Raw genomic sequence first — 26125 nt, forward strand, 5'->3', positions numbered from 1 at the left:
ATAGAAATTTAGGTGATGTAATAAGTACTCATTCAAATTCAAATTTATTGATACAAACTAAAGAGCACAACTTTTTATTACTAAAAAAATTACTCTCCGTCCACGAATAGGAGTCTCATTTTTAACTGGCACGGATTTTAAGAAATGTTAGAAAAAGTGGATGGAAGAAAGTTAGTGAAATAGGAGTCTCACTTGTATATATTAATTTTAAATAATATGTGAATGGAATGAGTTAGTGGAACGTGGGGTCTTTTTACTATTTATGGTAATTATAAATCGGGACTCCTATTCGTGGACAGACCAAATTGGAAAAATGAGCCTCCTATTCGTGGACGGAGAGAGTATTAGTAAATATATTGATTTTTAAATATAGAAAAAGAAATAAAAATAAATTCGTTTAAAATTCATTTAGGCTGGATATTTTTTAAACAAAATATTATGAAATGATAAAATATTTTTTTTGTATAAATATAAGAAATTGATATATTAAAACCGTTTATAAATAGAAAACATTTCATAATCTTTACTTTAAAATTTCAATCACCTTTGTGATTAACATTACTAATTAGAATTCAGTAATTGGGTTTAGATTAAATTTATAAAATTAATAAAAAGGTTATAAAAAATAATTTATCCCACGTTTATCGTCCGTCCCATGGCAAAATGGCGGCTCTGCACCATGACGCCGCCGCAGGCCTCCACCGCCGTCGATTTACTTCCGAGAATATCAGTCTGCTTAAACCGGTTTTCTTCGTTTCCGCTTCATTCCCAGCTAAACGCGCCCAAAGAAGAAACCACCTTCGCCCAAAAATCCTCAAAACCCTTCAAAACCCCATTATCCCCAAATCACCTGCAAACCCAATAATCCCAATTGAAAACCCGCCTCAAGAGACTAAGCAGCAGGAATTTGAGAAGCATGAATACTCAGAATCAGCTGAATTTGAAGAAGCTGGAGAATTGCAAGAACTGGAGGAGGTTAAGATTTCACCGCCTGCCGGCGTTGAGATTGATGGAGGAATTGGTGTAGCCGGTAAAGACTCAATCTTGAAATATGGGTGGTGGTTTGTTGGAGCTTTCGTGTTCCAGACAGTTCTAGCTGTTCTTTTTTATGGTCTGGATGATACCGAAAATAAAAGGGAAATTGTGAATGGGAGTAGTGAACTGAGGGCTGTTTTGGATGAAAAGGGGATTTTGAAAAAGGGGTTGGGAGGTGTTGTTATTGGAGATGGAAATGTTGATGTGGAAAAGTTGGAGATGGAGAGGAAAATTGAAGAGATTCGGGTAATGGCGAGGGAGGCCAGGGAAAAGGAAAGATTGCAGTCAAAGAGGAATGGTGGTGATGGTGAGGATGATGAGGATGATGAGGGGACTGATGGGGGCAAACATGTAAAAAGTCAGATAGAGGAAGAGCTTGATGGTGCAATGGTGAAGTTGAGGAAGAAGCTAGGGAGTTCGCGCTTAAAAACACCATTGGTTGGGCATTCAAGTGGGGAGACGAAGAGAGGAGGAGATGAGGTTGCAAAGGGTGCTTTATTATATAAAAAGAAGTATAGATTCAAAGATTTTTCTAGTGATACGGTAGAGAAACCCAAAGGTTTTGTAGGTTTAGATGATAGTAGAGTTATTGGAGATGATGTAGAGGAAGGGAATGGGTTATTTAGAAGTGGGAATGGTGATCATAATGGAGAGAGGCAGACTGAAGTGTCTAATGATGATTCAAAGGTATCTGATGCAGTTCGAGTAGTGGAAGAGGATAACAAGAAAGGGGTGTCTGCAGTAACCAAGTCCACTAGGAATACAAGGAGTAAGGTGACGAAAGAAAGGGGGACGAGCAGGCAAGGAAAGACAAAGGGCGTGGCAAAACCCAAGGTGATAGATGGTAGTGCCCCTGGAAACTCTTGCGTTATCTGAGTTTTGATGGTCTTTTATAGTTAAATAGTTATATCTTCGAGTTATGTTGTTTCTGGTGTTTCGGATACTATATTACTTTTCCAAGTTATGAAGTTTATATCTGATTATATTGTAGCCATTGGAAGTTTTCAGTTCTTTAAAAGATTGCGTTGATTTCCTATTCTAATCGGGACCCAAAAATCATTTGAATATGCTATTTCAACACCCAATCTACTGCATCAGTGATAACTATTTGCTGGATATGTTTCCAGTAGTCAAAATGTTCATGTATAAATGCCAAAGTGTTTTCATGGAATCATCACATGTACAGGAAAAATAAATCTTGAAGCTAGTCAAGCTATGAAATCAGGAAAAGCTAGTGATAAGCTGTCTACTGGAAATGGTACTGTCAGTGGCAAAGGATTTGGAAATGCTAAATCAGCAATGAAAAGCAAAAAAGATACTGGCCACTGGTGGTTCAATCTTCCTTTCGTTCTTGTATGTCCTGAGACTCCTTCCTGTGCTCATTTCTTGTATTTTTACTGGCTTGGCATCACTGTTATATAGTGCCACTTTTGCTATTCAGGCTATTTTTATGCAAAGAGGCACTGGTGGTGAAGGGCTTTATACGTTGAAAAGCCTTTCAAGCACTGACGAGCAGACATCGTACACTGTTGCTTTTGAAGATCGCGTTGATGCAGCCAACTTCTGTTATCTTCTGGAATCATTCTTTGAGGATTTGGGAGACTTCAAAGCTGATGTTGTTCCGCTAACTGTCAAAGTAAGTGAACTTGGATCTCACTGTATTAGTTCAAATTTCTTGATGAGTCACACTTTACTGAGATAGAGCTCAACTTCTAGGAACTAAAAGAGGCAGTAAAATCATATTCCTTGAGGGCATTTGTCGTGAAGAGAGGGCAACTTCAGCTCTATGCAGGCCAGCCACTTACCGATGTTGAGATGGCATTACGAGCTATCATTGAGCAAGGCTGATGAGATTACTGCAACTTGCCATTCTGCGGCCTGACTACAATCCAGCATCTGGGTGTTGTTGATACAATAGTGGACTATTTATGTTTCCTTGGAGTAGTTGAAGTTTTGGATTTTGATAGCATTTCTCCACTGTTGTAAGCTTATTTCCATTTCTCCACTATTGTAGCTTATTTCTCCACTATTTTGGGAGTTTATTTGAATGTAAACAAAGTCTTTGAATTTCTTGTGGACAGAAGGCAAATAGAGTTGGAAAGTAGAAACTAATTGGAATCAAATAATAGCATTATTATACATTCATGTAAATGTGATCTTTACATGAAAGCAATCAAAGTATCCATAACAGCGAAACAAAAACTTGAAACTGCTAAAAAACCAGACTCTACTTGATCCTCATTAAACAATTAAGAAGAAACAAGTTTGACCATAGCTTGTGCATGAATAGCTGGCAGATTAGACTGGCAAAAGCTTTGCCAAAACTCCTGCTTCTCTTCTTCACCTTCTGTCATTGCTCCATAGAGTGAGACCACAATTCCTCTAGCTGCTTCTCTTGCCTCGGGGAGCTTGTCATTCAACAGCTTCGACGCCACCTGAATCAATGCCGCTAAGCCAAACTCCTCCATGCTTTTCAGATCCTAAGGAGCATTCCATACAAAGTTAAGCTATACACAATGCCCAGTTATAAGTGCATTCAAGAATGGTGAAGTTGTTGTACCATGTTTGAGATGCAGTTGGAGATTGAAACCGCAGCCTTTGCTCTGACTCGGAGGTTCATGTGCCCGACGTATGAACTGAGCTTATGGAGGAGAGAGAGAGGAGCCATGGACTTTGTCATTGCCAATAGTGCCTTGTCTGCTTCTTCACACACAAATTTCTTGTCCTGTGAGGCTTTTAGTAGTAGCTGCAACAACTGGAGACAGAGAGAGAGGAAAGGAGAGTTTAGTCATAGGGTTTTAAGGCTAAAGGAATTGAATTCAAGGTATGATTTTGTACCAATTGGCTAAAAGCATCAGAAGCAGATTCAAGTAGGGTTTCACCAAAAGCATTGAAAACATCAGAAGCAGCCATGATTGAAGTCTTGCACAGTGCACTTCTTGGATTCTTGATTGCTTTCACCATCACCAGCACCACTTTTTCCCTAATTTCACCACACAATTCATCAAACCACACAATCTAGAGAGACACACAGAGAGAGAGAGAGAGAGAGAGAGAGGGACATACAGAATTGGCTGCAAAAGAGCAGAGTGATAGAGCGCAAATCGCCTCACATCATTCAGTGATTCACACACCTTCAACCAATCCTTCGACTCCAACCCCCCAACCAAACCCTAACAAGAGAGTTTCAAAAATTCAGCCACAGCCGCGGATTCATCGAAAAAAGGACTCTGATTTTGCAGGAAATTACCTGAATTTTGGAATTAGGGTCCTCAAAGGGCTTGAGATTTTCCGAGGAAATGTAATCGATGGACACATCCGTCGATATTGGCACCGGCACGGGAACTTGATTTTCATCGTTGACGACATGATCGGGCTGCTGCTTCCCCTTCTGATCTGAGATTGCGATCTTCGCTGCCTTTCTAGGCCTCTCGGCGGCGATTGGCAGCGCATTATCAAGAGACCTCAGTGCCATTGTTTCTGAAAAAAATTATTCAAGATTTCGCAAGAGATTTTTAAATTAGAGAGAGAGGGATGAATACTGATACAAGATTGATTAAATTGAAGGTGAAAATGGTTTGATGAATATAAAGGGGAGTGAAATGATTCGAGCAACGGTCATTTGTGAATTTGAATTTTTGGCTTTTGAAACGGTCATTTCTAGAATGCGCGCTTCTCTGCGGTGCCGTTTGCTCCGGTTGAGTGTTTTAACGCTGAAGTCGCACAAAGAAGATTGCAAATTAGCTATATTTTGGCAAATTCAAATTTGGATGTCATCAATTGTATTATCGGAAACTATAAATTGGATAAAATAGTATCAGTAGTAAATTTTTAGGGTGCCCCATATTTCACATAAATCCATTTTGAGATTGAGTGAACTATAAAAATGGTTCATGACTTTATTGTTTATATCTTTACTATTGCTAGACTTTAGTATTTTGGATGAATTGTAGACTTTGATGTAATCACATTTTTATTCTTCTTCATTTTTTTTTAACTATTTTCAAATCTAAATATCTCATGCTATAGAGGGCATTTGTGTCTAATCACCTTGTCTACTGAAACAAAAGTATTAGACATAAGTATATTTATGAATTACATAGTTAGCACATAAATATATATAAACCACATCAACTTTCATTATTTTAAATAGTGAAAATGGTTGATAAGTATGAATCTTGAAGTGATTCCAAGCTAGTTCTTGGTTGATGAGTATATCTTTAAAAGTTGCAAGTCTTAGAGGGCTTGCAAAGATCTTAATGAGAATTGACCTAAGGTCGCATATACTAAGGTCGCATATAATGTGAGAGTGCATGAAATGGTGGAGGATGGTGATCACGTGAAGTCGATTGGAGCACGAGAGATGGCTAAGATAGTGCGTGCACCACCTTGCAATGTTGAGAAATTCGTTGATGTTTCAACAGACAAAGAGTAGGACCACAAAGGTACTTGGAGGGATGTGTTGATGAATGAGATAGTGAAGAAGATTGCTTAGCCCTTTCTGTTGTGATTAAGTTCTGTAATTAAGCTTGCTTACTTTATCCGGTACATGTATTAGCAATGAATTCTAGATCCTTCGATTGAGTGCTATAAGTTCTTGATGTAATACAGTTTGTTATTCAATAAATCAAACATGAAATTTCACTAGGCTATTTCTATTATCCTTTAGCTTTGCTTTCTCCTTTACAAATTCCCATATAAGCTTTCAATAAGTATTAATGGATGCATCAAAATAATATAATGAGACGTGTAATTACGAACGACCGGAGAACTAGTACTTAGTCCAGAGGAGAGGAGAATGAGTCATAAAACAAGAATCATGGACTAATTCATGAAGACACCAAAAGTTAGAGCCTTTTCCCGCAAATTCCAAATTTTCCTTTCCCCCACAGCTTTCTGTTTCATCTACTCTGCAAAAAATCTGCAAATCAATTCGGAATCGCATGCAATTGCATCCTCGTTCTTCAAAATCATCCACTGAATTTGCATCCGTGCATACACAATTCATCGTGTGCATATGCTATGGAGCCTCCTCCGCCTCAATTATTGCCACCGCAACCGCAGCATTTCTCCGTCAGGCGATACAACCACCGCAGCCACCGCGGCGAGGGCGGCGGGCCGATGGAGATGACGAAGGAGCATTCCAACTCGGAGAATAGCGAGAGCAGCAGCTCGGGGGAGAGGCGCGGCGGAGGCGAGATGCGCCGCGCTGCGTTGGATTGCAACCTGGCGTCGCTTTGTGATCACATCCAATTGGAAGGGTTTAACAACGGCGTTTTCTCCGACGTCGTTTTGAAAGCCATGGGATCCACCTATCACCTCCATCGCCTCATACTCTCCCGGAGTTCTTACTTTCGGTTCGCATTCATTCCAGAATTATGTAATCTGTTGAAGTTGCTATCATTTAATGTTTAGTTCTGCACTTGATCGTTTAGGAATATGCTCCAGGGACCTTGGAAAGAAGCCAACGCTCCAGTTTTGACTCTGAATGTGGATGATAGCAATGTAAACGGTGAAGCGATGGAGATAGCTTTGACCTACCTCTATGGTCATTATCCCAAGCTTAATGACAATAACGCGTTTCGAGTTCTAGCTGCTGCTTCTTTTCTTGACCTTCAGGTAACTAATGGCAACCAAATTTGTGAATCTCATCTTTAATCAATACCAATTGCTCTTGCTGATAAAGAGTGATAAGCATTTATAGTTGCTCCTTTAGGTATCTACCTCTTTTGTTAGAACCAAAATATGCCCTGGTAAATTTTATGCATAGTTCTCCAAATATGGCATTTCAATCCTTTTGTGTAGAAGTGTAGCTGGGTAAATTTTGTCAGAACTTTATCTATGACGTCACTTATTACAGTTGTCATACTGTGGAATTCAGGTCAGCAGATAGGAATGCAAGCATCTACTTGCTCACTTGAATGTCTTGACCATGTCATAATTTTGTAAATTTGTTGGTCAGGCTGATTTGGGTCGAATAGATGAACTTGAAGCTGTTATCGTTGGAAATAGCTCTTTGATTGATCTTCCTTCTCATTGCACAGATTTACAGTCAATATTATTTTTTGCAGACATTTTGCTGGCAAATGCTGTTTCTCTATTAACTATCTGCTATGCAAGCATTTTTTATGCTTGTTCCTTAGACCTACATTGACAATCGGTTGTTGGCTTTGTTCACTGCATTTACCCTTTTCTATAATATATTTATGTGCAGGATTTATGCGCTATTTGCACAGATTTCATTATTGCTGAATTGTGGTCTACCAACTTCTTAACTTATCAGGTCTGAATCCTTCTGGTTATGAAAGCATTCAGTCACTTGGATGTAAGCATTTAGAATGGAATCACATTCTTTGTTATGTAGGTCTTTGCCGAGAGCCAAGATTATGGCTTTCATGGGGAACGTGTTAGAAACGCTTGTTGGGGCTACCTTTGTCAAAGTGGTGCTCAGGAATTGAAAGAGGTATGTACCAATCTTCTTATTTTGTAATGCTGTTAGATTTAGAGATTTATTTTCTTTTACCTTCAGAATGGTGGCAGAATATAATAGTTTGTCCGCCTTTTATTTTCTAAGATTCTCCTATCTGTGTCAGGTCCTCCCAAAACTTTCCTCTCAAACATTGCTTGCTTTACTTACCTCAGATGAGTTATGGGTGCCCAATGAAGAGAAACGGTGAGGAGAACTGCGGTAGTATTTTAAAAGTTATTAGGAAAGCTAAATATTTTCTAATTTTCTCAATCTTTCTTTTTCTTCCTTCCTAAATTCTGGAAGATTCGAACTGGCACTATACACTCTTCTTGCAAAAGGCACACTTTGCAAAGAACATAATGAGCAGGACAGTGCAGGTTTTGAGGTCATAGACAGTACTGATTCAACTAGAGTAAACAAAAAATATGTGGGCGATGAAAGCACTAATGATTTGCTGGAAACTGAAAAGGGGCGCAGAAAATCAAAAGATGAAGTTGAAGGCGAGTACACTGCTCGTAAAATTTTGGTGGAGCTGGCTGACTCCATAGTGGATTCTCATTTTAGCGTTGACAACTTTGGTGAAGCCCGGACATTATATGGCGAATCTAGTTTGGAGTTAGCTTATGATTGTAGCGGCCAACAACCTTCATCAAGCAATAAACTTAATACCAATGACATTAGTGCTTCATGTTCTTATTCAACTGTTGGACAGAGTAAATCGGCAAGCAGTGATTTGGCTTCAGAAGGGCCTTCAGATGGAGATCCGTGCTACCAATTAAACAAGAGCTGGGCACCAGGAAATCAAATACACTGCATTTCGATGAACTCTTCCAGTAATATGCTGATGCCTAATGAATGGGAACGATGTAACATGTCACCTTTGACATGGGGTGGTAGGACTGTGGGCAGAAGAGAGGTAAATGGTTGCCTAAAACGGAATTGTGGGATGAGCAGAGAAGATTATGATTCTTTTGTTAACATGTTTGAAGGTGGCTCTCTTTTATACTGTAACATGTCCTTTGAGGCCCTCTTAAATGCAAGAAAACATCTTGAAGAACTGGGCTTCCCTAGCAAAGCAGTGAATGATGGTTTATGGCTACAGGTATATTACTGTTTCTTGCATACACTGTCATTTAACAAAGTGGATACTCAGTTGACAATGTGAATTGCCCGTACTTTCTGGCGCACTTACTTCTCTTATTGCCTAAGCTGGCTTCAGCTTATTTCATTTAGTTATTTGAGCTGTTTAAGCTATGTAACGTTCTACATTTATTTTACTTTTTTGCATCCCTCTTTGGAAGTTGAATTTGTTTGATACCCACTTTTGGTAATTTATTTATGTTTCCAGGGTACTGAATTTTTTGATTTTAAATTTTTTGAAAAGCTGATTTTTTTTTTTAATTATTGTTTAGACATAGTTTCACTCCTCATGAACTACTCTTATGATCATCTGCGTTTTATAGACGCTCTTAAGCCAAAGAGTGCAAGAAGTTGGTGCTGATACATGCAGAAATTGCTACCGCGTGAGTATTGCATGTATGTGCAGACAGCCATTTGGATACTCAACTGGAGTTACTGCACCTGGATACTACATGCAAGATCACGAGCACAATAATCTACCCCAAAATGAAATTGGACATGCCTATGTCAATAGTTCTGCTCAAGGGGAAAGAAACGGCCTCTTTAGGCCGGTTCGTGTACATGACAGGGGCCCGATTGATGGACTGGCAGGCATTGGTCGCGGAACTACATTTGCGCCTGTAGCTACTTGGCCACCAACTCGTTATGTCTTTTCTCGTGTTCCATTTGGTATTGGCAACCGAAACAGTCACCAAGCTCCTGCCAACGATGGACCAGATAATAGACCTGACAGCAATGCGGACCTTGCTGGGGATGGATTAACTGTTTTGGTTGGGCTAAGTATGGGATCGAATGATGCCACTAACGTGCATGAGGTACAACTAGGAAGAGAATTTGAGACAGGTCAGCAGAGCAGGCAGGTGGGATCTTTAGCCACTGGGTCAACTGGGTTAACTACCAATGGCACTCCCATGCAAATGATAGACTCATCGGAGCATGCTATGGGGGTTGAGTGGGAGAATGCAAATAGTTCTATATCATTGGACCTGAAAACACCTTTGAATCACTTTCCGCCACTTCGTTTTGCGTAAGTCATACCTTGTTCTGGCATATCCATTTTGCTTTGTAAAGAATGTCCTTACCGTCATGGTTATACAGTCTCACTGATGCTACAAAAGTCAATGATGCTTGTCTAACTGGTCCTATCTCTTTTGTGTTAGTTCATATACTTTCTGGAAAATTGGAGCCTTATATTTCTCTTCAGTTTTCTTCTGAGTGAAGATGAACCTATGCATTACAGTAGAAGAAATGTGTTCCGTGTCTGATTTATCTAATTAATGTACTACTATAACTTATGAAATATCTAAATGTCTGATAGTTTGTAGTTTATCAGATAGAGTTATTGTAAGTTTCTGATCATTGCCTGCTGGTTTTTCAGGGTCGAATTCCAGGATGTGCATAGACTCTGTGATGGCCAAGTCAAGCACTCCCCTGAAGCATTTTATGCAGGTTCCTTGTGGAAGGTTTGACAAATACACTTTCTCTCAATTCTGCTAAAATTGATTTATAATTTTTCATCAATTAGTAACGTTTGGCTATTTATTTAACTATGTATTTTTATCATTTTGATCCTAAAGTTAAGTGTCCAGGCTTTTAGTGATGAAGATCCACAAGGTCGTCGTACACTTGGTATATTCTTAAACCTTTTGTATTAGAGTAAACTGTAATTTTGAAGGAACGCCTTTTTCCAATGCTTTTCTCTTTTTTATTGTATGTTACTAGGCTTGTTTCTTCATCGGCGGAAGGCAGAAATCAACGATCCACACAGAAAGGTACTCAAAGTCATGTTTGTATGATGCATTTTGGGCTGCAAGCACAATCCTGAAACACACTTGGTACTCTGTTACTGGGACCATATCATAGGCTGAAATGTGATTTTAGTTATTTTGGAGAAGCTTGTTCTGATAAGAACTTAGGCAACATCATATCTAAAATAGAATCCCCTTAAATTCTCCGAAATGCCAATAAAAAAAATTAACAATGATACACATAGATAACTGCGTCATATTGTTCAGAGCTTTCATACCATCCCTCCCTATGTGCTGTTTAGAAAAGATTGAATAAACACTTTGTTGCTGTATTCATATGAGGTCTGAACATTATGGTCTCAGTATCTTACGTATTTCATGATAAATAAATTCATTGTCACTGATGATCACAATAATGATTGACACAATCTTATGATAAGGTGTCTTGCTTGTTCGCATTTTAAATTCGTTTTTCTTTTCTCTAAGTAATGTATCATGATGATATGTTTTACAACACAATTCATACTGTTTCCGTCTTGTGATCTCAGGTCCATATGTACGTTGATTCTAGGGAAAAGGTTACTGCTAGATATCAGGTGAAGTAACAAGGTGGTTTCAACGATAATGTCCACTAATTAACTGGCTTGCATTGTTCACTAGCTGTTTCTCTCTTTTGGACTTTCAGTTGATATGCCCGTCGAAGAGAGAGGTGTTGGTTTTTGGGAGCTATAAACAAACGGGCACGCTTCTGCCAAAAGCTCCAAAGGGATGGGGCTGGCGTACAGCATTGTTGTTTGATGAGCTCGGTGATCTACTCCAAAATGGAACCCTACGAGTTGCAGCTGTAGTGCAGCTTATCTGAATCCTCTTAAGGTTATTAATAGCTTCTCATGGCATTGCTTGAACTTTCCACCACATTAAGTGGCATCATAATCTTGAATAATTAAGTTGAGTTGGCCTAGAATTTCCTAGTTGACTCGACTTAGTAGTAAACTCAAAATAAAAATTATTTAGAAACATATAATATAGGTTTGGAATATTCTTTTAGGGGGGCTGCTGCATCGCTGGCCATGGTGTAGCTATCAGAGATCAAGGGAGATATCATGACATATGGTGAGAGAGAGAGAACGTGCTGGGAGGGAAATAGAATGAAATAGTGGAATTAGAATATCTAAATAAAAAATTCATTCCTTTATGTTGTGACAGGCCTGCAAGATTAGTATATTAATTAATGACATATTTATATAAATTGTGCTCAGCGTGAGAATTAACAATTTTAAATACCACATGCATGTTTGACCTCGATTAATTAAAAAAACACGAATTAATGCTTCATTTTTTTCATTTTGTGTGTCGTTGATCTTGATGCTGAGTTGTCAACAAATGTAGGAAGCTGCACTATATAACATATAAATGCCATAGTAATTATCTACGAACATGAGACCATATTTATCATACCCCAAACTTGTTACAAAATTAAGATTTCACCTTCTCCTGATCAAGAAATGTTAGTGTAGGCTTTATTTTTGTAAAGTTATCTTCATGAAGAAAAGGTGACAGAAAAAAGGTAATTAATTGCAGTCAAAAGAGATTGTAAATTAGTAACTCGTGGATTTCACTTCTCTTTTAACATTGGCTATGGCTCTATGAGCAATGATAATTTGAAGGATTTTAGTTTCGAAATCTCCATAGCTTCCTAGTTCGAGTATGTTTAGAAGTCTTTCGCTGGTTAGAGTTTTATTTCAAGTTTCTTAGTTGGATCTTGCAAAACGTGGAGTCTTGCCAACTGTGTGTTGTCCTTATTTGAGGTGTGGCTTTTTTGAAGGCGTTATCTCGTAATCGTATTTTCAGTTCAATTACAGTATTATTTTCAGTATTCGTCTGTTCTCTTTTCCGTCAGTTTGTTGTTCAACTCCTATCATAGTAACAGTTCAATTTTACACGTAGATATAAATCATGGAATGGATTACGTCTCTTTCATGCTCCATCTCCATCTTCCAATCCTTCGACAGCTGGAGCTTCGTCTCAACGATACTACAGTGGCTCGAATTCATTTTCCTAGCACCATGTCTGCTGAGGATCCGTTTCATGGCCATTGATCTTATTTTCCTGCTATCCCTCCTCGCTCCATGGCTCAAAACATTGCTCGTCTCTGCCCCCACCACCCCTCTCGAAGAGCCTCTTATCCGCCCTCGTACTCATTCAATAACCACGATTCGTTACAAAGCCACAGTTTATGTAACAGCCCTCTTGGCTCTAGGCTACGCTGCTCTCAGCCTATCGGCACTGAGTCGAGGAGTGGGATCGGAATGGAGTGGCGTGGATCTTCTGTCCTGTCTCTTTCAAGCAATGACCAATGCAGTGATTCTGTTTATGATCACGGAAATAAGATCTGTGGGTGCGCCATCGTACCCGTCCCCTGTCCGAGTGTACTGGAGCTCGAGTTTCTTCCTCGTATGCTTGTCTTCTGCAACAGCTCTTGTTCGTCTAGTATCGGGTGATGATCAAGATATGGAAGTGGATGACATATTCTTCTTGATCACCTTCCCTTTCAACACTTTTTTGTTTTTAGTTTCCATGAATGGATCAACTGGGATTCGTAGCACTAGTGTTGATGAAGACTTAGATGCTTGATTTGAGTGGCTAAGTCACCAGATTCATTGATTTTCTTGAAGAAAAGAGTAAAATTAGGGATTAGCAAAATATCCGAAATTTGAATATTCGATATTAATTCTTAATCAAGTTGAATTTTGGGTTTTAAACTTTTCGTAGGGATTTTTTCGGATTTCTATTTCAATTATATTAAACTTTTGGCAACTTTTGTATTTTCGGATCAATTACATATTAAAACCAAACAAATCCAAATTCATGTGTTAGCAATATAATAGCATGATGTTTTTTGTCGATATTTTATGTTAAAGAATAAGACATCCCACCTAGGATATTTATAGTATAACTCTGTATTTCTGCAACATTAATGAATCAACATTACGCGTATCTACAAAAATTTTAAACTTATTTTTTTATCCATGACTTAATGCTATTAATGATATTAGTCTTAAAATAAAGAAATACTACTAATGTCCCAATTATGAGCTGAGTGTTTTAATCATTCAACCATAATTGTTAATGGTCACAAATGATTGAACAATCAAGAGCAATTTACTTACGATACTTAGTTGACGAGAAATGTTATGCTAGGCGACTAATTTGAGCGCTAGATGAGCGCCATTCCACGTCAAACAACTGTTTACTTCTTTTGCGTTTATTATCAATATTAAATTATCTTACCTCAATCCTTCGTCAACACCGCTCCACTTCCTTCTGTTTTTTCCAATTGAGAAAGAAATTCATCGAATAATCTCTCTCCACCATTCTTTTATAAAATTGAACTCTGCGTAATTTTATCCTTCCATTGTTTTGACTACATAGGTGTCTAACAAAGCTCACCAAGGGAAATTCAGGTTACTATTTCAATTGAAATTTTATCTCAAAAGGTGAAAAAATGGCAAATAGACAAAGTTCCGTTAAATTTAACTTCCCCTAAATGAGCTGCAAAAATTGCTCTTCATTCTTGCGGAATTCCAACCTTTCTTATCAATTCTTAAACCACAATCCATCATTTTTTCTAAAAGGACAACGATGCTTCTTCGATAATTCCAACTCTCCCAAATTTGGAATTCCACCGCCGACCACTAGACTTATCCCCAAATATCCGAATCTTCAAATTTGAATCTATGAACATAGAAACTATGATGTTAACGATTTTTTTAAGAGAAAAGAAAGAGGTAGAAGTCTGTCATCAAAACAAAAAAGGATTAGAATGTGGGGGAGATGGAAGAGTGAAAAATGGGTGGTCGAATAACTGCGATCTAAAATAAAGTTATATTGAAATTAGTTGAGATGATTAAAATTTTCAATGAAATTATTAAATTGGGGTAGCAAATATCGAGAAGTTGGGGAAGGAATAGATACATTATTGAAGGAAAGGAATACAGGTGCTGAGAATTCATATTTCACAGTGAAAAAAACGATGTTGCAATTGCTAGGTTATATATGTGAAAATAATGGAGAGAAAATGAAGAAAAGAACGAGATCTGGAGCTTTTGTAAAAAAGAAGTGATGGTGAGCGGTGTTCACGGAGGGAGAGAGGTTGATGAGAGAGAAATTCAAAGATAAAAAAGGAATTTTCAGACGTGGAATGGAAGTGCTCACCTGTCGCTCAAATTCAATCTCCCAGAATAACATTTCTCCTTAGTTGACATTCTTAAAAAAGGCGCCTATTGGATTATGAATTCAAATTTCTTGCCGATTGTCAGATAAGAATCATTTCTATTTACAAACTTCATCTAGAACTTATACTTTACATTTTAAATCTTCTAAAAAAATCTTTTTTCGCTCAGATGAAGTAGTAGTTTCGTTCATCACTTTACTCTGAAATATCGGGTTGACTCGTTCTGCCATAAGTACTCATTTACTCCCGCAGGCCGGAAAGAAATCAATTGATTCTCTTCCAATTGGTTGGACCGTAGGTGCGATAAGTTTTATCGACGAAGTCTATACTTCAAGTTCTCACATCAGATTTAGAGATAATCAGACTCAAACCGATGAATTCACCACTTTAAGGATGATAATCCTTTAAAAACATTATTTATTATTTAAATAATTAAATTTGATAATTGAGTATTTGTTCCATGTCGGAGCCCAATGCTATGTCTGATTCATTTCTCAATTTTTATTACAGTATATTTTAAATCTATAGTCTAATAAATTTTAAAAATACGTTTAGTTGGAATAAAATCATTAGCTCTCTGTGACCTTTGAACTGAAAATGCTAGTCCAAATTTCTGTTATATGTCAGCATTATAATCTTCTAAACAAAGCAAAAGACTTGATTGTTGATTGTTGGAAACCCTAATTCGCCTCAAATCCGCCATAATTTCCCGATCAATTTCATCTCCGCCCCCAAATTCAAAAGGCTACTGTTACTGCACATTTCCGAGCGTTTCGATGATTCAACATTTGGGGCTTTCACCTGACTAGCTGCTTGGATAATGGGGGCTCTAACCAGCAACAGGAAGGGAGCAGGCGATTACTTCAAACACATTTCATCTCCGGCCCCGATTGACAAATCGTGCGGCCACATTTCCAAAAAACCGAAGCTTTCAGCTTGCATGAGTCCAACTACGCCGCCGTCAGTGGGGAATTCGGTTGCTGCTAGAATTGCTAAGTATCCGGAGAGGAAATTGGGGTTTCCGAGAACAGTTCACGCCCCGGTTAGTCATAGATTAGCTGCTGGTTCTAGGGATTCCCCAGCTGATAAAATGGGGAGATTTGGTTTTTTCTATCGGAACTACGAAAAAATTAAGGAATCAGCGTTGAGATCATTGAGGTACGTGGGTTCGGGGAAGCAGAAGGAGGAGGAGGTGATTAGGATTGATAGCAGCGATGAACTGGATTGTGATTGTGATCCTGCCTCGAAAGATTCTAGCATAGGAAAGGTGGAGATTGTGGATTCCCAACGGAGAAGGTGGAAGGGGGGAGAAGGGGCTGTGGGGAAAGAAGTGAGGTCTTTAGATTCTTATGTGATCACAGATGCAGTTGCAAAGGTTGATGATACGGAGAAGAATGGGTTGTCGTTGATGGACCCTGCGGCTGGTGATTTGGAGCAGCCATTTTATAAGAAATTGCACAATCAGGCGAACAAAAGGGATTCTGGCCTCGTCAACATTAGTTTACGTATAGATTCACACGAAAAGCAGATTCAAGGGCTGCGGTTGTTGCGGACTACAAAGAAAGAAGAGCCTATTCAGAAGGTGGCCACCTTTGGTTTCACTGTTCTATCCTTTGTGCAGTTGCATTTTCAGTCGTATGTTTTAATTGGGTTGCGTTTGTTTGTAGTATGTGGCAGAGGAGTGCTTCGTGCCTCTTACCCGTGAGGAAAGGGCTATGGTTTCTCGCGCTTTGTCTAATTCCCACAGGTTGTTATTCCTCTTCATTTGAACTGGATATCTGTGAGCCACTCTTTTATCAGCATCTTATATATGCTCAACATTTGCAGGAAAAAGGTTTTGGTCTCTCATGCGAATTCTGGCATTGATATTTCTGGAGAAATATTACAGTGTTTGGGGCCCCGAGCATGGCTTAATGATGAGGTGATTTTTTCTGTATTTGTTTTGCATGAATTTCATAAAATTTGGTTGGAGATGCTGTATCTTCCATTGGGAGGTTGTGATTGAAAATATTATTGTATTGCAGGTTATTAATGTGTATTTTGAGTTGTTGAAAGAAAGGGAAAAGAGGGAACCAGAGAAGTTTCTCAAGTGCCATTTCTTTAATACCTTCTTTTACAAGAAGGTATGCTTATTGCTCGGATATCCATTCTTTAGCACCATATCCCATTTGTTGAATTATTAGCTTGACATGCCCAATACACGTTATATTTACACTTCAATATGATAAGAAAGCACTTACTGCACCTAACATTTAGAAGTGCACTTCAAGTCTAATAGTCACTTGGTGCTTTCTCAGCTTATGAGCAGTCGTGGTGGCTACAATTTTCAATCAGTTCGGAGATGGACTACACAGAAAAAGCTCGGATATAGTCTTTTAGAGTGTGACAAAGTATGTTTCTGGGGATTTAGATTTCATCATAAGCTTTTCTTTGTCAATGTTTCCACTTATCCCTTTGAATTTGTCCATTCATGATGATGTTACTTACTTTTTTTTAGATTTTTGTGCCTATCCACCAAGAAATCCATTGGTGTTTGGCAGTTATCAACAAAAAGGATAAAAAGTTTCAGTATCTTGATCCACTCGGAGGTCGTGACAGTCAAGTTCTGAATGCACTGGTATGCTTAATTCCTTGTTAAGCTGACTGGACTTCTTAGTGTCTTTAATTTTTTAGTGATGTTATGTATCAATTCGTAGATAACTTTTGTTGGTTTCTGTAGTGTTTTGCTATGGCATGACTCTTTGGAAGTTCTAAATGTAGGCCAAGTATTTTGAGGATGAGGTGAAGGACAAGTGTGGAAAGGATATCAACCTTAACTCATGGGAGAAAGAATTTGTCACAGAACTTCCACAGCAGTTAAATGGGTAACTTGCAAAACATTACAAGTATCTTAATTTTTGTGCTTGTGAACGTGAAAACTTGAATGTTATATTGATATACATAAAGGAACAAGTTAATTCTGCTGTGCTGAGTTAATGTGAACTGCACTAGCTGTTTAGTTAATCCGTAAAAAATATAGTCCTTCCTTGTCCCCAATACCTATTAATATGCTCAGATTTCTGTTGTTCTGTTTTTCCATTATAAATAGTTTTACTATATTTTGCATGGTGAAATGAGACTGCTATGATATGCTATTGGTCAATATGCTGTAGAAATGAGGTAAAAGCTTAGCTGGACAAAATTCTGGAACTTTATTACCTATGCGCAGATAACAAAAAAAATTATTCCTTTCTTAGTTGATGAATCATGTAAAACTTAATTTTGTTTGTAATTATGATAAATTGCTCCCTGGACAGGTTTGATTGTGGCATGTTCATGATTAAATATGCCGACTTCTATAGCAGGGATATTGGACTCTGCTTTAGCCAGGTAAACATTCCGGTGTAACTTGTAAAAAAGGTTCTGCATTTGTTTGCTATTCATCTTGTTCTTGTCTCAAAACTGCCTAGTGGTATATTTAGTAGAATTGTTTGCCATTCGGCAGAGTAATATGACACAATTTATCACGAATCCTCTAGTCCTCTGTGCCATGTTCATGCACATCAAATTGGGCTTTCCATGAGATACACTTTTAAGAAGTAAGCTTATTATTGTTTACCTTTGTTTTAAACGGTATTCTTCATCAGCCATTATAGATATACAATGTAAAATTCATCACATTTCCTTCCTTTACTTCGCCATTGTGTAGTAGTTCACTTTGATTTTTAAGTGGACGTTTACTTGGTTTATTAAAGCATAGTGTCCTCTAAAACTGAACAATTATTAAACCATTTTTCTAAGTATGCTTAATTGATTTATTTTTTGGCAATAGGAAAATATGCCTTATTTTAGGCAGAGGACAGCGAAGGAGCTTTTGAAATTGAGAGCAGACTGATGAACAGAGATCTGACTCTTTCATTTAGCCTACACTATACTTTCGCTGGCTCCAACGCAGAAGATCATCGAAAATGTCGAATTATCATATTATAAGATGCTCTTTCCGTAAAGTACAAAGATGGGTTTCACGTTGCTGTAATTTATTGCAAGTTCGACTCTGCGCTGCAGTTGCTGGAGTTCCCAGCCTCGTTCGTCAAGCTTGCTTGTGAGATTCAGCAAAAGCACCGAAACTGGAGTGCTGAGCGATGGCCACCTGGTTGATTATGAATCAATTATGATTTGACACTTTACATCCTGTAAATGTGTGTTCATATTAATTTTGCAGCTTAGCTATCAGAATTTTGTTACAATTCTTTTGTAGGGTTATAAAGTGTATGAAATCTTAGGCGGTTTTTCCCCTTTTTGCTCAGGAAGTTAGACTACATAATTGAAGAAAAAAGAAAAAGTTTGATACTGTTAATGGAGATATTTCATCTACTATTGGCATGGCTTCTGTCTGACTTTTGAATGTCTAATTCTATATCATAATAATACACATTTAATTCATAAAATGTCTAAGCCAAGCTTTGTCACACAGCACGGTAAGACACTCGTCTGCTGAAGCTCAAAATCATGGAGTAACAACATTGAGATATACAAGAGATAAACCTCAAGAAATCAGAAAATGTACAATCCCCAAAATTCCAAAGTTTTGTTAGTTTCACAATATTTTCTTTCAACAGTTCTTAGCATTTATCTAAGTCGCTTTTCTTCAGCTTCACAAATACAAACCTCAACCGGGCGATTCGTATGTATAATTGACAGTAAAGGTAGGCTATAGTCGGTACAATAAACAAGAACAAATGTAAGTTTCATGGTGCTGCTTCAGCGGGGCACCCTTTTCCGACTGAGTATTTCCTGCTCCCTTAGCCGGTGCTGGAACCTGGCGAGGCGAGCTTGAAGGCTGACGAGGCTAGCTGCTTTGCGTGATAGCACAAAACTCAACTGTGTCACATAGTTGTCAATATGGGAGCCTGGTTGATCCACTTCGGCTAATAGTTTCATTTCCTGCCACACAAAGCATACAAATTCAGTATCTCGACTTCACTGCTTAGAGATGAAAGTAAACAAGAAAGTAGAGAGAACGGCTATTACTTCACGAACTATCTCCATAGTATCTTCAATCTCCTTACGGTGGGCTGCAATGAGGGCGGCTTCTTCCTGTATTCAAAAAATAATTAGCATTTTGAGGTAAGGCCCTCGTCATGTATTTAGAAGAGTTTAGAGCCGACCTCTAGTATCTCATTGATACTTCCATCACGAGGCTCGGGTTCGCTCTGCTTAGCAACAGGGGTACTTGCATTAGAGGTGTTCATATTTTGTTGTTTGTAACTGGTGGGCGACATTACATCCATATTGTCATAGTCCCTTCTCATTCCAAGCCCCTGCTTTTCGAGCCTATCCTCCCTGTAAGCTTTTTGCCGAGGTGGAGATACTTTCTGCACCTTCTCTTCTACATTGGTCGAACTCTGAGGGTATCCAGCAGAAAATGTCTTCTGACTGGTAGAGCCCCTCAAAGAATTTTTTACATCAAACCGTTCCTTTTCCATACCAACAGCAGCCATCCCGCTCTCATCACGGCCATTTAAGTTAAAATTGGAAGAGAAACTAGAAGGCGGTTTATCTTCCTCAGTAGAATTATTGAAGGATGAAGTTTCCTTCTCAGAAACTCTTCTACTCGTATCCATCACTCTAGATTCTTGAAGTTGCTCATAATAGTCCTCTGCCTCAGCAGCAGCAGCAGCAGATGAAGTTGTAGCTGATGAAGTTTCCTTGACACTTGACGGCAATGAACTAGACTGATCCTTCCTCGGGTTCCCACTTTTTGAAAGACTTTTAACCCTGTTAGTCGATGGCAATTTGTTAGCTTATCATGTGAAAAGGACACCCGGGCCACACTGATAAAAGGATAAATGACAGCCAGCAAGAGGGGGGGCTAACCTATCAGCATATCTCAAAGTGTTGAGAGTATGCTCGCATGAGCCAGCATTTGGAGAAATGCAAGAGATCATAACAGTCCTTGAGTTGCCCACAAAGGAGTCACGAAGAACCTCAGTAAGCTTGCTTCCTCGGAATGGAATGTGAATCTGGTCATTGTCAAGAGCACGAATGCATTCCTTGAGTGCCAGTAAACTTTTGTTAATTTCTGCACCTTCAATCCTGCACAGAAACAAAGACACAATCTGAATAAAAAGTTATCACCGAATACTGAATTCCGTAACTACAAGATGATCCTAGAAGATAAATTTTGCACAAAACAAAGATACTCATCAGACGAACATCAGAAATAATGTAAATTGAGTCTAATGGTGAAAGTGGATAAATATTCATGTTGGTAGGCATACACAAGTGCATGTATAAAATACAAAGAAGCACCACCAGTAACAGAAGAAATTAATACCGTGTTTGTCGATCGTTATCTGTAGTGTCAGCACCCCTCTCGCTACCAGCAAGATCAATAAAAGAAATTTTTCCTACAACCTTCCCAACCCTGGATTCATTTCCATCATTATTGTAATTATTCCTCCTAGATTCTTTCACCTCAGGGTGCTTCTTCACAACCAGTTGCAAAATAGCATGAGATCTCGAAGACTCCTCATTAGCACCCGTAGAACCAGTGCTTCTAGAGGAATTTCCCCTCTCAATATATTCTTTTACAATAGCCACATCAGAGACTTCAAACTCCTGCAGTCCTACAATGCAGACTTGTTGTCTGCCATCTTCTCTCATGCATAGTTTCCTACATAAGAAGAATCCAAAATCAATCAACATTTTATTTTAAGAAAGCCAACTTATGAGGATAGATTTTGCATCTTGATGATAATATTTAGAACTTATTTTTTGGATATAAGGGAGCCTAAGCTAACTTCATCAAGGGTCATTTTGTCATACCTAGTTTATAACAGAAGCATTTTTCAAATACAGTTAATTAAGGAATGAGATTCTCACACATAATGTAAAAAGATTCACTACTTCAATACAAGGGATACCAAGTAAGAGTATTAACTTCCTATCGCTCAGAAGATCATAAAGTTTTCCTCCATATATTTCAAAATAGCTCAGCCACAGCTTGAATCTTTGATTGCGATAAACTGGCTGGTGCAGCAATCTCACAAGATCTTCTGCAGCTCGAAGAGGTAACGGCTGCATAGTGAATGTCTTGCCACTTCCTGGTAAAATGGGAGACATATTTTATCTACCAGCATTTATAAGAGCTCTTACAGAAACAGATACTACAATAAAGCAGACATAAATATATTCAATAAATCAGGCATAAATAGATTCAGAGAGTTCATTTTTTCTACAATTGGAAAGCACGCTAAAGTAAAATGGCTTGTAGAAAAAGATGTTCCAAAGTGCTCCTCAGATTAGCTCTGCAATAACAAATACTCTTAGTGTCTCTTTCTATCTTGAAATTATTTCATGACTATAGATTTTAAACATGTTGTGCTTGGTTTCAACTTTCGTTTGGTGTGCATGTTCTCAAATCTCTTCTGTCATCTTACTCTACCTTACAAGTTCCAATCATCATAGATATTCAAATATATACAAATAATTGCATACATCAATTATTATAAGCATAAATAATATAGTTAATATTCCATTCATTATCTTAATACACACACATAGAGACCTTCACTAATAATTATCTTAATGTCGTAGAGTGTATAAAATTGCAACAAGAGCTTGTCGCCAAATGGCCGGCCAGTGAACACGAAATCTAAGGATAATATAATAGTCTGGAATTGGTTCGTCCAAGCATAGTTCTATGATTATACATCGCAACATTCTTTCCTAACTCAATCAAACAAATCTTTCTCCCCCCCCCCCCCCAGCCCACTAAAAAAAAGCGCATTTCCTGACATTTGATCATAAACAGAAAAATTAACAGCTGGGGTTGTTGGACTTTGTACAATTAATAATGATGAAACAAAGGCAAGACTAGATTACATTTAAGTGAACGTCACATTACATCTGGGAACCTACACATACACCAATTATCAGTGGTGTTCAATTTCATACAAAAAACCATTTTCCCATTATCAATTATCTTTCAGATGCGTCAATAATGATGCAATATTACGAAAAGCACCTATTACATTATCTCCTAAAGATGATATAGTTTAATATGATTTGATATGGTCTTATATACAGCAGTACAATAATATAGCATGTTTGACATGAAAACATATAACTAAGCTAGACTGCATCGAGACGAATGTCTAAACACTGTGCAAATGGATAAAACGATGGTACTATACTAGTCAATCACACAATAGGTTCAGCAGGTTAAATAGGTGCATTGCTAGGTCAGTGAGAATATTCGCACCTGTTTGACCATATGCAAAACATGTTGCTTTGGTACGTTGAAAAATGATAGGAATTATTGGCTCGACAGTCTTGCGGTATACCTGCTTACACATGTAAAAAGAACCTTAGTGCATGTATACAATTTTCATCCCAATTTTGACCAAGAGTTTACATCCAAGAACATATTATTACCTCATCATTTGACACTTGCTCATCCAGGACAGCATCAAAACAAAACTCGTGCTTCTCTACATATGCAGTCAGGTCAACCTTCATAGTAACTCTCAAAAGTGAGTTCCCAATCTCAGAAAAGAAAAAATAAATAAAAAACAATAAACCCAGGATACTAACTAACCAGCATCAACGCAACACAAACAAGTATAATAATAATAATGTTTTTAGATGCCAAAAACATATCCAAACCTTTAACTTGGGTTCATGGACTGTTAAATAGGCATCATCATACACAGCCACAACATCATCCTCTTTACGTGCAAGTTCCTTCTTGTTTAATGGCCTCTTACGAACCTAAAATCAAAAGAAAGAAACACATTTACTTTGTACTTGATTATCAGTAAAGTTATTGCACCATATAAGCACAATTGAAGGTAATTTAAATCAACCAGGGAAACTAATCATACCACAACTTTAATCTTAGCCACATTATTTTCTCTTGTGCTCAATTCTTTTTCATTAAAAGACCCGACAGGGGCTTCTGCATCCATCTGTCCCCTTTGCTGCTTGTTGCTTACCCCAACAGTATCAGTTTCAAAGGCTTTGGTCACAGCAGGCATGAAAGGAGATGACTCAAATGGATCTGAGATAGCATGCTGAAAATAAACAAATGTAAGTGTTCACTATTAAGTAGATATATCTAGATACAACTGGAAGAATAGAATTTCCAATGTCAATAGTAAGTGTAGCATACATCAGATAAGAGCTCAGTGTCATCCATAGAATGTAAGTCCAAAAGTCCAGCTCCAAAATCCCCCCTGAACTCAGGAGCGTAATAACCCTCTGTTGGAGTAAATGCACCTGAACTCTGGGCAGTTGGGGTTGGGATATGAGGCTCTGACACATTTTCACCATTGAAATTGAGATTCCTCATTAATTTGAAGAGCCTCTGTTTCTCTTCTGCAGATTGCGGTCCATAGCCCTTCATACACCAACAGGCCTCCCAATTAATATAAACACACCCAATACAGACAGAGTGTTATATATCACAATCCCAGAGGCATCCTTAACAGGATACGGAGTGGTGGTGGTACCATATGGTTTTAGTCCACACTCAATGGTGTAAAAAAAATGAAATTCATTCAAAATTCTATAAACTAACTTAAGCAAATGGTGCCACTAATCCCAACAAAAGCAACGGATGCCGAAGCTTCTCATTTCCACATCCACGCACTTATGCGATAAAAACCATAGCTCAATCATTAATAAGCAAACATTTTCAAAGAACTAATCTTCACCTGCATCAGGAGGTTAGGGAGCAGGCGGTTATCGACTGCATTGGACGACATCGGAGAGGCCAGATGCTGCAATCCAGCAGATTGCAGCCAGCGCGCCATCACAGCATCCCCCGCATCTCCGCCGGACACCCCTGGTCCTGCATTGTCATAGAGAGTGGTGGCCGCAGCCGCGCTGCTCTGCTGCATCTGGCCAGCACCGTGGCGCATCGATCTCTTTTGGGGAGCCAATTTCAAGATCTAGTTTTTCACACTTCAAGCAAACAAACACAGCAAAATTCCAGAAATCAATAACAATTCGATGCTCCAACCACCAAATCATCATCGAGAAATCGAATTCAACAACAAAAACAGCTCAAAATTCAGAAATCGTACGAAGAGGGGAGAAATCGGAACAAAAGGCAACGCGCTCCGCCACCAAAATCAGCAATCCAATTCCAATTCCCTTTATTTCACTCACAAATTTCCCGAATTCCTAACGATATCCTACATAGATCATCGCAGAAACAAAAATTAATCGCATTTCAATCAGAATTACATCAAATTCAAGCAATGCTATGGCAAAAAACAAATCCGCAGCATCCTACCTGAAACAAAATCAATAGAACATGAAATGCAGACAGATCTGAGATTTCTATTGAAAAACAGAAACACGAGCAATTTCGGTCGAAATTTTCTGCAGATTTCTGAGATTGCTTGAGAGAGTGGAAGGGAGGGTCAGATATATGATGATTATATATATGTATAGCTACATTGATGTGTATTTGCAATAACTTTTTTGGCGAATAAATTATTCATCATTGCATTTTATGGATTTTAATATACGCAGATATACGTATATGAGTTTGTATGTATACATTTATACCTGTAAAAAAGTGTATCTCACAAAAATGTGTGGTGATTTTTTTCGAAATAAAGTAGTAGTACTATTATTAAATAAACGGCTCATTTTGGAACTTAATTATCGGACATTTATGCCCTTTGATTTATAGGTATTAGAAATGAATTTTAAATAATGTAAAGGAATGGGTGTGATAAAATTAATATGACATGTGTTCCAAATAAATAATGGAAAGGAATTTTACCAGTTTTGCATTAAATATATTAAGGAAACATAATTTATATTTACAATGGAGTATGTATTAAATTTAAAAATCAGAAATGTGTGTAGATTATGTTTTTAGGGTATGAGGTTTAACTTTTGTAGGTATAAGTAGGCTAACATGCTTATAGATAGCCTCTCCTAATATTGATAATTCTTATATTAAGATGTATATTATGATATCACATGCAACATTGAATATGCTACTTTTAGACATGTAGTAATTGTAACTTTATGATTCTAAACTGCTGGGCATGGTCACAATTTAGAAATACTAATCATAGGGTTTTACTATACTGTATACTGCAAATTACACTCCAAACTTAATCTTGTCTATTAGATTTTCAGATATGATGTCAACAAATGACAAATGGCATGATCTAGGATTAAAATATAAGAGTGTCAACTCGTTTCATAAAAATGTCAAAACAATATTTTAATCCTAATTAACAGTGCTATACTTGTCATCTGTTGACATAAAATCTGAAAATTTAATGCACGAGATTTAATTTGCAGTAAAGATGCAGTTTGCAACTGATGCATCCCTACTAATCATAACGAATAGCAACACAACATTAACATTTCTTTCATAATTGTTACCACCAAACTTCACTTTCCCTCTGTAAATCTTTCGATGAGGCCATTTTTTTAATCTTCCTATTTTACCTCAAGTAATTTGAAAACCATTATTAAAGGGTCTGC

The 26125-nt window shown here is 37.9% G+C and overlaps 5 protein-coding genes across 7 annotated transcripts; 3 read left to right on the forward strand and 2 right to left on the reverse strand.

Annotated features, from left to right (window-relative positions):
* The first annotated feature begins 646 nt into the window (after positions 1-646).
* On the forward strand, positions 647-3104 carry LOC125222752 (ABC subfamily C protein). Its single transcript, XM_048125537.2, has 4 exons — positions 647-1879; positions 2222-2388; positions 2477-2671; positions 2752-3104. The coding sequence occupies exons 1-4, from the start codon at positions 664-666 to the stop codon at positions 2881-2883; spliced, it is 1710 nt and encodes a 569-aa protein (XP_047981494.2). The 5' UTR covers positions 647-663; the 3' UTR covers positions 2884-3104.
* A 43-nt stretch (positions 3105-3147) lies between these two features.
* Positions 3148-4603, reverse strand: LOC125222753 (ARM repeat superfamily protein). The gene is made up of 5 exons (XM_048125538.2): positions 4286-4603; positions 4102-4208; positions 3874-4018; positions 3596-3790; positions 3148-3515 (listed from the first exon to the last, which is right to left on the reverse strand). The coding sequence occupies exons 1-5, from the start codon at positions 4508-4510 to the stop codon at positions 3285-3287; spliced, it is 903 nt and encodes a 300-aa protein (XP_047981495.2). The 5' UTR covers positions 4511-4603; the 3' UTR covers positions 3148-3284.
* A 1257-nt stretch (positions 4604-5860) lies between these two features.
* On the forward strand, positions 5861-13154 carry LOC125222591 (BTB/POZ domain-containing protein). 2 transcript variants are annotated; one of them, XM_048125293.2, is made up of 13 exons: positions 5861-6392; positions 6471-6654; positions 7250-7318; positions 7400-7498; positions 7629-7708; positions 7808-8606; positions 8968-9671; positions 10023-10107; positions 10222-10273; positions 10367-10416; positions 10941-10988; positions 11078-11265; positions 12340-13154. In XM_048125293.2, the coding sequence occupies exons 1-12, from the start codon at positions 6058-6060 to the stop codon at positions 11252-11254; spliced, it is 2682 nt and encodes an 893-aa protein (XP_047981250.2). In that variant the 5' UTR covers positions 5861-6057; the 3' UTR covers positions 11255-11265; positions 12340-13154. The 2 variants fall into 2 exon arrangements, with proteins under 2 accessions (XP_047981250.2, XP_088918771.1); XM_089062645.1 differs by lacking the exon at positions 12340-13154 and adding an exon at positions 11441-11650.
* A 2035-nt stretch (positions 13155-15189) lies between these two features.
* LOC125219564 (ubiquitin-like-specific protease ESD4) lies at positions 15190-18993 on the forward strand. 2 transcript variants are annotated; one of them, XM_089062343.1, is made up of 9 exons: positions 15191-16208; positions 16294-16373; positions 16454-16547; positions 16651-16749; positions 16924-17016; positions 17124-17243; positions 17387-17490; positions 17923-17995; positions 18438-18993. In XM_089062343.1, exons 1-9 carry the CDS (start codon positions 15447-15449, stop codon positions 18498-18500), a joined length of 1488 nt encoding a protein of 495 aa, XP_088918469.1. In that variant the 5' UTR covers positions 15191-15446; the 3' UTR covers positions 18501-18993. The 2 variants fall into 2 exon arrangements, with proteins under 2 accessions (XP_047977533.2, XP_088918469.1); XM_048121576.2 differs by lacking the exons at positions 17923-17995; positions 18438-18993 and having other exon boundaries at positions 15190-16208; positions 17346-17477.
* Positions 18994-19136: 143 nt separating this feature from the next.
* Positions 19137-25105, reverse strand: LOC125223501 (kinesin motor protein-like protein). The gene is made up of 14 exons (XM_048126677.2): positions 24909-25105; positions 24697-24807; positions 24325-24574; positions 23781-24008; positions 23494-23682; positions 23276-23380; positions 23045-23122; positions 22872-22953; positions 21549-21711; positions 20943-21281; positions 20483-20701; positions 19774-20383; positions 19637-19702; positions 19137-19549 (listed from the first exon to the last, which is right to left on the reverse strand). Exons 3-14 carry the CDS (start codon positions 24529-24531, stop codon positions 19367-19369), a joined length of 2469 nt encoding a protein of 822 aa, XP_047982634.2. The 5' UTR covers positions 24532-24574; positions 24697-24807; positions 24909-25105; the 3' UTR covers positions 19137-19366.
* Between the last annotated feature and the right edge of the window lie 1020 nt (positions 25106-26125).

The sequence above is a fragment of the Salvia hispanica genome, chromosome 1 (genome assembly GCF_029641045.1).
Source record: "Salvia hispanica isolate PSC_SH4W2 chromosome 1, Shi_PSC_v1, whole genome shotgun sequence".
NCBI lineage: Eukaryota > Viridiplantae > Streptophyta > Magnoliopsida > Lamiales > Lamiaceae > Salvia > Salvia hispanica.